General features: G+C 50.8%; 1 protein-coding gene across 1 annotated transcript; it reads right to left on the bottom strand.

The window, feature by feature from the left end:
* Positions 1 to 8,742: 8,742 nt before the first annotated feature.
* LOC123111908 (alpha,alpha-trehalose-phosphate synthase [UDP-forming] 6) lies at positions 8,743 to 12,600 on the bottom strand. The gene is made up of 3 exons (XM_044532787.1): positions 9,842 to 12,600; positions 9,427 to 9,700; positions 8,743 to 9,295 (listed from the first exon to the last, which is right to left on the bottom strand). The coding sequence occupies exons 1-3, from the start codon at positions 11,881 to 11,883 to the stop codon at positions 8,936 to 8,938; spliced, it is 2,676 nt and encodes an 891-aa protein (XP_044388722.1). The 5' UTR covers positions 11,884 to 12,600; the 3' UTR covers positions 8,743 to 8,935.
* Between the last annotated feature and the right edge of the window lie 962 nt (positions 12,601 to 13,562).

Raw genomic sequence — 13,562 nt, 5'->3', positions numbered from 1 at the left:
GGTCGATCGACCGAGCCAGACCATGCCTCCAGCCAAGGCACCGTTTTGCGATAGGGGAAAAGCTAGCCCACTGTCCCTCGCTGGAAAATTAGATTGAGGTTGAAGTAATTTTACGTTTCAAGCGTTGACTCGAATACAGCCCCACTCCCCGTCCTTTTCTAAACTACTGCAAACAATGTTTTTTTAAGAAGAGGGGCGAACCGTATGGGGAGTATCGGTGGCGCACGGCGGTGCCATGGGTAGCTGGGACAGCTGCCTAGGTCTTGGGCGGCGCCGTGGTTGGTGATGGCGTTGAAGTTTCAGCCCGTGCTGCTCGGTGGCAGTGCTGGCCTCGGGGGTGTGGTGAATTCTCTGGGTTCCTCGAGGCAGTGCTGCGGGGCTACACCGCTCTACGCCGGCAATAGCGGTCTACGACGGCGTCACGGTGAGCTCTCGACACTCTGATGCATTGCCAAGATTTATGCCCCTGTATTTCTCCTCCCTTTTCTCCCAATCTAGAATTCTACTTTCCCTATGGAACTTAGGCGTATTGACTTGCTAGATGCGGCGGCTGTTATGGCGCTAGCTTTTGGCCTTCCTCAGATTTGGCGCAGGTTGTTGCATCCGTACATGAAGTTTTACTCGTTTCAATTTGGTTGCACAAATTTTAGTACGGGCCTTCACCGGATTTGATGTTGGGGACAAATCAAGAGCTTCTCTTTAGATCTAGTCTACAGATGCTCCCACTCCTCCTACTAAGCTCCTATTTTCAATAAATAGTTTACATTCAGCGGTTTGTGTCTGATGAATCCTCCGTTTAGAGTCCCCATATGTTGCATCTTCTAATAAATAGCCATGTTTCTTCTTTATTATGAATAAACTCCATCTTTTTCCTTGGAGCTCCACTATTTTGGATGAATTGGACTGTCCCCTGCTACTGAAAAGTACCATGTCCGACCATTTAGACTTAGAATCGAATCAGGGTGCTGCTACTGTATTAGGTTGACCACCAATCATTGTGAATCTGCTCTGTTGCACAAGAAGGCATAGTAAGAAACCGGGAAGGGTGGCACCCCAATAAGAAGCACAAATCATTTAAGCCCAAGTAACCGTGATCTCAATGCACAATATCATTGCCTTGCTGATAGTGAGTATAATATTTTGTTAGTTCAGTTAGTCGAAACACTGCCATTGGGGCTGATCATACCTTGAATTGATCAAAATTTAAACCTTTCGGTTACCTCATATTGCTAAAGGACACAAATTTTTCTTTTCTTAAACTTTAATCGTCATCATAAAATTATGGATTTTCACTTTGACCGGAAGTTGTTGAGGGTATCTATGGAAGGCTTCAGAACTTTTCTCTAGGTGCAGTCCAGAACACTAGTGAGACATGGTAGCAACTACAAAAAAATTTAGGATGCAGGATCATGTTTTCTATTTCCAATTCATGGTGCATTAGGTCGTGCAGATAGAGGTAGTATAGTCTGCGAGGTAAATTTACCTCGCAAAACTATTGTTTCTTTCGGCAGTGGTTCAGTCTCCGAACACTGCATGTGCCGTAACTTACTTTGCATGCATGAGGAAAATTTACCTCACAAGCCTTCTTTCTTACGGCAGTGCTCCATAGTACGTTTCTTTCTCCCTGTTGTAATCTTACATCGGGTGTTTAAATTTCTTAAGTTTTTAAGTTCTGGCCGTGGGGTGGCTGAGGTGAGGAATAAGAATTCCTCACCCAGGGTGACGAATAGCGCGACCCTCTCTCTCTCTCTCTCTCTCTCTCTCTATATATATATATATATATATATATATATATATATGTAGCCAGAGAGAGGGGAGGCAGCCAAGAAGGCGCCCAAGTAGGCCGAATCCTACTTGGGGCCTTCATATGGGCGCCCCTCCTCTTCCTTATTTACCAGAGGGGGAATGAAAGAGGAGGGAGGAGGGAACGAAGGAGGAGGCCGAATCCCCCTTTCCTTCTCCCTTCCCCTCTTTCCTTCTCCTCTGGTGCGGCCCATATGCGGGGCGCAGCAGCCCCTGGTGGCTGCTGTGTTTCCCCTCTTGGCCCATAAGGCCCATATCTTTTGCCGGGGGGGGGGGGGGTGCCCGGAACCCCTTCCAGTGACCCGATATGTAGCCGGTACCCTCCGGAACACTTCCGGTGTCCGAATACCATCGTCCTATATATAAATATTTACCTCTCGACCATTTCGAGACTCCTCTTCATGTCCGTGATCTCATCTAGGACTCCGAACAACATTCGGTCAGCAAATCACATAATTCATATAATACAATATTATCAGTGAACGTTAAGCGTGCGGACCCTACGGGTTCGAGAACTATGTAGACATGACTGAGACACCTCTCCGATCAATAACCAATAGAGGAACCCAAACCGAAGGGGAGAGCCCCAGTAAGATAAGATTGAATTCATCTCGGAGCTGGATGCTCATATTGGCTCCCACATATTCTACAAAGATATTTATCGGTCGAACCGTTATGACAACATATGTTATCCCCTTTGTCCATCGGTATGTTACTTGCCCGAGATTCGATCGTTGGTATCTTCATACCTAGTTCACTCTCGTTACCGGCAAGTCTCTTTACTCGTTCCGTAATGCATCATCCTGCAATTAACTTATTAGTCACTTTGCTTGCAAGGCTTCTTATGATGTGCATTACCGAGAGGGCCCAAAGATACCTCTCCGATACTCGGAGTGACAAATCCTAATCTCAATCTATGCCAACCCAACAAACACCTTCGGAGATACCTGTAGAGCATCTTTATAATCACCCAGTTACGTTGTGATGCTTGATAGCACATAAGGCATTCCTCCAATATCCGGGAGTTGCATAATCTCATATGTATTTGACATGAAGAAAGTAATAGCAATAAAACTGAACGATCATAATGCTAAGCTAACGAATGGGTCTTGTCCATCACATCATTCTCCTAATGATGTGATCCCGTTTATCAAATGACAAAACATGTCTACGGTTAGGAAACTTAACCGTCTTTTATCAACGAACTAGTCTAGTAGAGGCTTACTAGGGACACAATATTTTGTCTATGTATCCACACATGTATCAAGTTTCCGGTTAATACAATTCTAGCGTGAATAATAAACATTTATCATGATATAAGGAAATATAAAATAACAACTTTATTATTTCCTCTTGGGCATATTTCCTTCATGCTAGGGTTCGTCGATTACATGCATTGGAAATGGAAAATTGCCCTATAGCATGGCATGGACAATTCAAGGGTCGCGGGAATGATGCCACTATTGAAAGATCGAGGATGTCGCCTAGAGGGGGGGGGGGTGAATAGGCGCTTTAAAATAATTACGGTTTAGGCTTGAACAAATGCGGAATAAACCTAGCGGTTAATTTGTCAAGCACAAAACCTACAACAACTAGGCTCACCTAAGTGCACCAACAACTTATGCTAAGCAAGATAAGCAACTATGTGATAGCAAGATATATGTCAAAGAACAATATGGCTATCACAAAGTAAAATGCATAAGTAAAGGGGCTCGGGTAAGAGATAACCGAGGCACGCGGAGACGACGATGTATCCCGAAGTTCACACCCTTGCGGATGCTAATCTCCGTTTGGAGCGGTGTGGAGGCACAATGCTCCCCAAGAAGCCACTAGGGCCACCGTAATCTCCTCACGCCCTCGCACAATGCAAGATGCCGTGATTCCACTAAGGGACCCTTGAGGACGGTCACCGAACCCGTACAAATGGCGACCCTTGGGGGCGGTCACCGAACCCGTACACTTTGGCAACCCTTGGGGGCAGTCACCGGTACCCGTCAAATTGCTCGGGGCGATCTTCACAGCCTAATTGGAGACCCCGACGCTTGCCCGGAGCTTTACACCACAATGATTGAGCTCCGAACACCACCAACCGTCTAGGGCGCCCAAGCACCCAAAAGGAACAAGCTCAAGGGCACCAATCATCCAAGAGTAATAAGCTTCTCAACTTGTAACTTCCATGTATCACGTAGAGAACTCAAACCGATGCACCAAATGCAATGGCAAGGGCACACGGAGTGCCCAAGTCCTTCTCTCCCAAATCCCACCAAGGCAACTAATGCTAGGGAGGAAAATGAGAGAAAGAACGAAAGAAGAACACGAAGAACTCCAAGATCTAGATCCAAGGGGTTCCCCTCACTTAGAGGAGAAAGTGATTGGTGGAAACGTGGATCTAGATCTCCTCTCTCTTTTACCTCAAAAACTAGCAAGAATCCATGGAGGGATTGAGAGTTAGCAAGCTCGAAGAAGGTCAACAATGGGGGAAGAACACGAGCCCGAAGGATCAGTCTCAATGGGGAAGAAGACCCCCTTTTATAGGTGGGGAGAAAAACCAACCGTTATCCCCTCACTCAGCCCGCACGACGCGGTACTACCGCAGGGAGCTGCGGTACTACCGCGGTTGGTTGCGGTACTACCGCATGTGCAGCTCTGGCGAGATGAAGGCCTGTTGCACAGGGCAACGAGCGGTAGAACTGCCGGAGCGGTACTACCGCGCGCCCCTACGATACTACCGTAAGGCAGGCAACACTAGGCGCAGAGAAAGCACGGACATAAAAAATTACTTCCGTACCTACTTCCGCTGAGGGAGGACCTGCGCAAAACTCCGGCATGGTACTACCGCACACGAAGAGCGGTACTACCACGCAGGGCACGGATGTAAAAAATTACATCCGCCCCTACTTCCGCTCATGCTGCTAAGCCTGGCCAGAGCCCACGGTACTACCGCGCTCGCGGCGCGGTACTACCGCGTAGGGCGCGGATGTAAAAAATTACATCCGCCCCTACTACCGCTCGAGCAGCTGCGCCTGGCCTGAGGCCACGGTACTACCGCTCCCACAGAGCGGTACTACCGCAAGGGCCTGCGGTACTACCGCTCCGGAGAGCAGTACTACCGCATGCCCCAAATCAGCAACACTAGGAGTCCTTCATTTTGCAGAGAAGACAACAGAGGGTAACAATAAAACCAGAACTGGCAGAACCTCCAACATCGAAAACATCATAGAAGATGCATGCAAACTCCGTTTTCGATGAACTCGAGCTTGTCATAAAAATGACCATAAGCTCCAAAACTCACAAGGAGAAGAACCAAACAAGAACCAATAAAGAAGATGCAAGGATGCAATGGTTTGAGCTCTCTACAAACGATACGATCAAGCAACTCATCGAGAGCCCCCCTTGATAGTACGACAATCGATCATATAACCCGGTCTCCCACAACTACCATGAGACCGGTAAAATAGAAAACCTATCAAGGGCAAACCTTTGCCTTGCACAAAGTCCACTTGAGCTAGTTGATGACGATCTACTCCTCCTCAAGATGGATCACCTTTCTTGATTGCATTGGCTCGATGAAGACTAGTTGATTGCTCCCCCATAATCAACTATGGGTGAGCCCCTCTTCCGCTCATCTTCACAAGTCCATTGTCACTACAATGGACGACAAGCTTCAAGCACTTGATCTCTTTGTGATGCATCACTTGAACTTGCACACCGCAACCTAACCCCACAAAGAACTCTCACGAAGACCATGGGTTACCACACAAAGCGTAATGGACAATGCTTACCATACCATGGGATCACTTGATCCCTCTCGGCTACGTTTTGTGAGTTGATCAACTTGATTCACTCTTGACTTAGTCTTGATCAACCTTGAATCTTTGCAACTCTCTTCATTTGGATGATGTCTTGAAGGTAAACATGAATGATCACACAACCTTCTTCTTCAAGGCATGCTTGCAATAAGCTCAACATTCACATGACCAATCTTTGGATAATTCCTTAATAGCACCTTGGTCAACTCATAAACTCCTTGAAACCAACACATGAACTTCAAGAAAAGCCTATGGACAAATCCTTCAAATATAACTCAAGACAACCATTAGTCCATAGAGATTGTCATCAATTACCAAAACCAAACATGGGGGCACCGCATGTTCTTTCAACTATCATTCTTGAGGCCCTTGCCGATCAAGAAACATGCTTTTGCCATTCATATTTTGGGATCCCTGGATCTTGCAATGACATCAACGTGCTCGACCGGCCACCTCTTTTTGCCAAGTTAGCAAATGGAGAAGCACCACCGATGACCTTTGAAGCAAATGGCCGCACATACAACTATGTGTACTAGCTGATGGGATCTACCCGAGGTGGAGAACTTTTGTCAAGCCAACTGCAAAACCCCAAGGTAAGAAAGAACTCATCTTTCACAATGCACAAGCGGCAGCTAGGAAAGATATTGAGAGGGCTTTTGGAATTTTCCAATCCCAAATTGCTATTGTGCGAGGATCATCTAGATTCTGGGATCAAAAAACACTTTTGTATATCATGACCGCTTACGTGATCATGCATAACATGATCATTGAGAATAAGCGTAGACATGATTTAGATTACACCTATCATTTGATTGGCATATGCTTTATGCCGATGAGAAGGAAGGATCGAATCAAACGTTTCATGAAGGTGTACAATAAAATTAGAAACTCCGATGCACACGATCAACTTCAGAAGGATTTGGTGAAGGAGTATTGAAAATGACATGGCGGAAGAGCCCCCTAGTTTCACTATTTATTTGTTGTATTGTGCAAAACTTTGTTGTATTTGTATTGCATTTGATTTTGCGGGTTTGATGAATTATGTAATAATTTGATATTGTGGACATGTGAAATTTTTAAGTTGTTTTTGAGATGTTTTATTTCAATTTGTGCGGCCGTACCGTGGCGCGGCCGTCGGCCGGTTTTACATCTCCATTTTGCATCATCTGTTGGTATTGCTATTTTACATCTTCAATATACATCTGTTAGAGTTGTTTATTTTTTGAAGATGTAAACTTTTACATCTCCTGTTTCACATCTCTAAATTTGCATCTTTTATTGAAGATGCTCTAAATATCTAGGCTTTGTAACAACCCACGCGGCGATTAATTTAGCTTTCCACAGTTGCGCTGTAGATTTGTCTCTCTCGGGTAACCAAATGGTTCCGGCTGGCAGTGGTGGTCTAAAAACATCACCTGCCTGTAGATATGTCATTTTTTTTCATTGTGCAGCTGTATGCCTGCGAACAAGCATGCAACATAACATAACCAAACATCAACCTGAAAGTGACGAGGATCGGGGAGAAGTTGCTGTAACGACCACAGCAAGAAAAAAAGAACACCATTGGTCTCTGAAGGAAAGCGGGCAGGTCGGCCATCCGTCCGCGAAAAGAAGGGGCCAACCGCTGCCCCTTGTTCCCATCCCATTCCCATCTGATCTCGCGCTTATCCTCTCCACTCCTCCCCCGACAGCGACAGCTTCCTTCCGACTGCTTGCCGATGCCGATGCCGACGCCGACGCCGATGCGCTCGCATCGTTTTCATCACTAGCACACCTGTGCATGAGCGATGGTGCCATCGGAAATACCGGCCGGATAATCCCTTTCCCTGCGTCCGGACAAGCCGCACCCCGACGTACGAGTAGGACGACAGCCAGGCAACAGCCAGGACGGGAGAACCGAGCCGAGCGTGGACGCGGACCGGGTCGCCGCGTGCGCTCTGACGCGCGCCGCCCGCCGCGCCCGCCGCTGTCCCATACGAGAAGATTACGCGAAAGAGAGAGACGTTGGTTGCCATGCCCCAGTCGGCGGTTTGTCCGCTGCGATCGATGCCGCTGTCGGCCAAAACCCGCCGGCCGCCGTGGCGTTGCGTCTCCCATCTAAACAACAACACCATGGAGAAGATTCACTAAAAGCAAGTACAATAGAACTGAGTCAGCGGGCTATAAGAAATAAACTAATATATTTATGCTTAGTTGGAGGAAAGAGAAGAGGAGAGAGAAGATAAGCGGGCTCTTCGTGAAGAGCTAGCTCTAGCACGTGCTCCTAGTCACTTTGTGAGAATGAAAGGTGGGCCACATAATAAAAAAGTAGTACACTCTTTTGATCTACTATTGTACATGTTGACTATAAGATGGGCTGTAGATGACATGGCACTGGCTTATAGCCAGCAGCTGGCTATACTATTAACCATGCTCTAACCTAACCAGCACGAACCGGAAGGCTATGCTCCAACCCAACCCAACCCAATCCGATCCGGCAGAGGATCTCTCTTGGCCATTTGGTATGCCAGAGTACTATAGTAGACTAGACATGGCATGGCCGAATAGGCAGGCGCGATCTTATCGCTAGCGCGCACGATGATCAACCAACCCGACTGCGCTGGGGCCTTGCCTTTATTACCCCATATGGCATAAGACCAGCACCTGACCTACCTCCCACCCCCACCAGTGACAAATGGCGCCCATCATTTGCCGGGAGACTACCAACAGTAGCAACACCTACTTCTAATCCTGTTTCTTATCCGAAACCCCACACCAGCCGGCAGCACTACGGACGGACGGGCGCGCCCAGTCAGCACCCAGCAGCCAGCACGAGCCGAACCAGAAGAAAAAAAGGCAAGGCGAAATCATTGGCGCCTTCACTCCAGTAGGCCAGGCCAGGAGGCAGCACCAGCCGTGAGAGAGAGCAAGACCAACGAAAAAAAAAAACAAGACCAACTTGGGCTAGACTAGGCTGTTAGCATTTTTTATAGAAGAAAATTTCGTGAGCACCAAGCGCTCGAGCTGAGACTCGAACACCAGTGGGCTGGGTGCGAACTCCTTCGCCCTGCCAAGTTCTCAGACCAACAGCAAAGAAAGTGCATTGTCTCAAAAAAAAAAACAAAGAAAGTGCAAATTAAAACAGCGGGTAGATGGTCTGGAAATTTTTAGCCGGTAATTTAACCAAGTTCAACGGAGTCTATATACACAACGGCGAAACAGGCAGAACAACAACCAAGCGGAACACAACATGCTGCCGTTTACGACGGCACGGTCCATCCATTATGCTGTCTTATTCAGGCCGGGGCTGCGCTGCTGCTGGTCTTGTCTGCCGGCTTCCCCCCTCAGTTCAGCCAGGTGTCGTCGGTGCTGGTGTCGTCGCCGGCGAGGAAAGGGTAAGGAGGGTCTTCGCCCTCCTCCATCGCCAGCTCCTGGTCGGAGACCCTCGCGAGGGCCCGGATCATGCGCTTGATGTCGGCGGGTTCGTCCAGGTAGTACTTGGCCTTGCTGGGCTTTTGGCCGACGGTGCAGGCGAAGACCGTCGCACCGGGGCTCAGGTAGGGGCCGTCCACCGCGGTGGTGATCACCTCGAACATGTCCTCGTCGGAACGGTCGTCCCCGACGCAGAGGACGAAGTCGGGCGGGAGCCCCAGCTCCTGCATTGTCGACAGCATCCGCTTCGCCACCAGACCCTTGCTCACACCCTGCAATGCAATCATGCAAACAACATTCTCATGGCTTAGTGCTCTCCTTCGGTTACACAAGTGCAGCAACACAACCACACTAGGTACAGTAGGAGGAAACAAAGGCACCAGTGGTTTCAGCCGAACTTTACCTGTGGCTTCACCTCAACATAGTTCAGGTCAGCTTTGACTGATACCGGCTCGTTGGAGAGGACACTCTCCAGGTGGTCATGGAGCTCCTTGGCCTGGCAAGATCCAAAATCACGGTCAGCGTCCTTGTAGCACCACACGATTGCTGTCTCCTTGTCCTCGATGATCGACCCGTCCGTTGTCTCGGTGTAGGTCTTCATCACCGGCTCCGCGATTTGCTTCCAGCTGAAGTCTGTTGCCAGGCCGCATGTCTCCCATTCTGCATCTCTTTCCAGCCTACAGCAAAATGGTGTTAATTGGAATGTACATACACAGGCTACATGTGGAGTACAAAGTCACAGCAATACTAGTAGTTTCGTTTCAACAATGTCAACAATGAAGGTAGTTGAGAATTTTCAGGGAACAGTTGGAATTTACCTGATGAAGTAGCCATGCTCAGCAGCAAGGCCTAGGTCCTCACATGCTGAGAACCATTCACTTAAGGTCGCCCTGGTCTTTGTGCTTGTGATTAAGACCAAGTTCTTCTCATCGCGACAGAGGCTGTTCAACATGTTTATTGTTTTGGAGCTCGGCATCTTACCAAACGATGACTCGGGCATCAGCGTACCATCATAGTCCAAGAGAATGGCGCGCGTGCTTGCCTTCCGGTAGGCATAGACAAGCTGCTCAACCGCGAGCTTCTTGAAGCTCGTATCAAGGGCCACACATCTGAACCTTAGCCCAAATCCTATGCCCCAGCAGCGCCTCTTGTTATGGTCTTGGCAAGTCCTCGCCAGATCCTGCAGGAAGCTGTTTGCCCAGTATCCGACATCATGTGTGCTCACAAATTTGTGATGCTTCTCGTGCCTCAGCACCTGCTCACCTTCACCTGTGTGCAAGGCCTTGTCCATTGCCTCGGCCACCGACTCAATGTTCCAAGGGTTCACCCGAATCGCGCCACTCAGGGAGGGTGAGCAGCCAATGAATTCCGACACGACAAGCATGCTCTTCTTCCTTGTGAAAGGGCTGAGACCCAGGATCCTGTCAATCTTCTCATTCCCTTGCCTAGCAATGATGTACTCATATGGTATAAGATTCATGCCATCCCTCACTGCGGTCACCAAGCAGCACTCAGCAACAACATAGTATGCCATCCTCTCATAGAAGTGCAGTGGCCTGTCGATCAATATGACTGGCTGGTAATCTGGCTGCCCAAATGCCTCATTGATGCGCTTCACCATGGCATAGCTCTCATCCTGTACCTCCTTCACATCCTTCCCCTTCCCCCTCGCCGGATTGGCAATCTGTACCAGCACCACCTTTCCTCGATACTCTGGATGCTGCGTCAAGAGCTCCTCAAATGCCAAAAGCTTCAGACTGATGCCCTTAAATATGTCCATATCATCTACACCAAGCATCATGATGCGGCCCCGATCACGGAACTCCTTGATAAGCTCGGCGACCTTGAGCCCGGTCTCCGGGAGGTTGAGCACCTCCTGCAGCTGCCCCAAATGTATCCCCACCGGCAGTATCTTGACAGTGACAGTCCGTCCATAGTACTCCAGTCCAATGTACCCCCTCTGCGACTCGTATTTCATTCCCAGCATCCTGCTGCAGCATGAGAGGAAATGCCTGGCATAATCAAATGTGTGGAACCCAATCAAGTCGGCATTCAGCAGCGCCCGGAGCACCTCCTCTCGAACCGGCAGGGTCTTGTAGATCTCCGATGATGGGAACGGGCTGTGCAGGAAGAAACCCAGCCTGACCCGGTTGAATTTCTTGCGCAGGAAGGTGGGCAGGACCATGAGATGGTAGTCGTGCACCCAGACGAAGTCCTCCTCGGGGTTGATCACCTCCAGGATCTTGTCGGAGAAGATCTTGTTGACGGACAGGTAGGCCTTCCACAGGTCGCGGTCGAAGCGGCCGCCGAGCTCGGGCGACAGTGGCAGCATGTAATGGAACAGTGGCCACAGCTGCTGCTTGCAGAAGCCGTGGTAGAAGCGGGAGCGGAGGTCGTCCGGCAGGAACGCGGGCACGCAGCGGAAGCGCTCGTAGAGCTCGAGCGCGACCTTGTCCTGGTCCTCTGCCGGGATGTCGTCGCGCAGTCCGCCGATGTAGACGAAGTCCATGTGGGCGCGGCCCTGGTGCGCGCGCAGGCTTTCCTTGAGCTGCCGCAGGAGGCTGTCCTGGTCCCAGGAGAACTCCCAGGCGCCGTCCGCGCCGCGGCAGGCGCGGATGGGGAGCTGGTTGGCCACGATGATGGTGCGCTCCCGCGGCGGCTGGTCGGATTGGTCGTCGGAGGCCACCGAGGCGGCGTAAGCGTCAGCGTCAGCGGCGGCGTCGGCGCGGTCAAGGCCGGGCACAATGCCAGACGCCGTCATCACCCGCGGTATCCGTGGCTGCCCGAGGGACGGCAGCGGCTGGTCGCGGTCAGCGCCGCCGGCGAGCTCCATGAGGTTGGAGTAGGATCTCGACGCCATCCTCTCTCAGATGTGATCTTCTTCACCAACAAATCAGCAAGAACTCGAGGTTGCAGTTGCAGAGCGAGTGACGGAGCAGAGCAAGAATGGAGGAAAAGGATCTGCGACCGGGATGGAGTCCGAGGGGAAGAAGAAATCCGGGCGAGATTTAGCGAGGCAACAAGGAATGGAATCGGCGCAAAGGAAGTCGCCAGAAGCGCGGAAACAAATTCCCCCTTTCCGGAAAGGAGCGGCCCCTTTCGGTCAAAGGGAACACGGCGGCAGAGCGGCACCGTCTCAGGTGCTCCTCCTCCCGCCGCCCACGCGACCGCCACATCGACAGATCGCCGCCACCGGACAAGAGAAGACGCCGCCGCCCATCCCCAGGACCAGCATTAACCAGCAACAAAATTTCGAAAGAGGGTGGCGGAAACTCCGGGGAAACTCGGCGGATTGGCGAAGACGGACGCGGCGGAGGAGGGAGGAAAGGCGGTGGTGGCAGGAGGAGGCGGGGCTGATCGTCGGTCGGCGTGCGGCGGTGACTCTTGAGGATCGGAAGGGCTGTGGTGGGATCTATCTATCTATCACGACTACAAGTAACGGAATGGAGGCGAGGCTTTTGCTTCTCTACTGGAGTAGACTAGACTGGAATGGAATGGATAGAGTATTTTTCTCGCCCTCGCTCGAGCTGGCGAGCGCGGGTCTGATGAACTCTGCGATGCCTCTCGCCCCCGGCCCGTACACGGATTAAATATAATCGGAATTTCGCGCTAAGCACCCTGGATAAGCACGGGCATTTCGTCCACGGGCGCCGTCCCGCGCCGCGCCGCATGCCGTCCACCTAACAGCGGCCAAAGAATTCATGACAAACCATTGGCGCTATTTGTTTCCGGGATGGATAATCGTCCCTGCTGACTGACCCAAGGGATCAGCATTATCCATCCACTCGATCAATGCTCACCCCCGGCTGGCTTTCTTACAGAACAAGTGAGCAGTCAGTCACCACGGTTTCCTTGCGTGCATGCCGTGGCGGTTACCATAAAAAGCTGCTTTGCTTTCGGGACAAAAAAATCCCAGCTGGGTGATTCTTAATTCGAAATTTTACACCTGCTATGCACGCTACTTTTTTATGGTCATGTGATTTTTATTTTTAGTGAGTGCTACTGTATTTATTTTCTATCGGATGGTGACTTCCTGGCCTACGGCCGAATATCGGTGCCTTTGCCTGCTGTCAGAAGGATAGATAGTGACGTGGTTGCATGCGTTTACTGCAGCCCTCATCCATTGATCGCGCCGCGGGCTGCCGCAATCCAACAAAAACGGCCTCTATCCTGAGGATATGAAGAAACTCTTCGTGCCCGTCCGGCCTGCGAATTGCCCGTGAACCCAGGGGGCTAGGTGGAAGATTCCATCGCGCAGTCCATGGCGCAGTCCCTCGCGGGCGGCAGCAGCCCGCGCGCGATCTTATCCGCGGGAGCACGGCGGCCGCTCTGGAGGGCCCCACGGTGTTTGACCGGTGCGGCTGGGGCCTGGGTCGCACGATCGGGATCCGACGGGCGCGGGGGAGGGGCCGCGGGAGGGGGACGCGCAGAGGATCCGCCGGGTTTCCCTAGGAGATATGTATATCCATCTTCAAGCCGCACCGGATGAGGATCGGTGGAGCGGGCGGGGCCCGCGGGGTGGGCGGCCTCTCGCGCACG

The sequence above is a fragment of the Triticum aestivum genome, chromosome 5B, assembly GCF_018294505.1.
Source record: "Triticum aestivum cultivar Chinese Spring chromosome 5B, IWGSC CS RefSeq v2.1, whole genome shotgun sequence".
In the NCBI taxonomy this organism is placed as follows: domain Eukaryota; kingdom Viridiplantae; phylum Streptophyta; class Magnoliopsida; order Poales; family Poaceae; genus Triticum; species Triticum aestivum.
The sequence above is the reverse complement of the archived record's forward strand: the minus strand, read 5'-3'. Positions and strand labels throughout refer to the sequence as shown.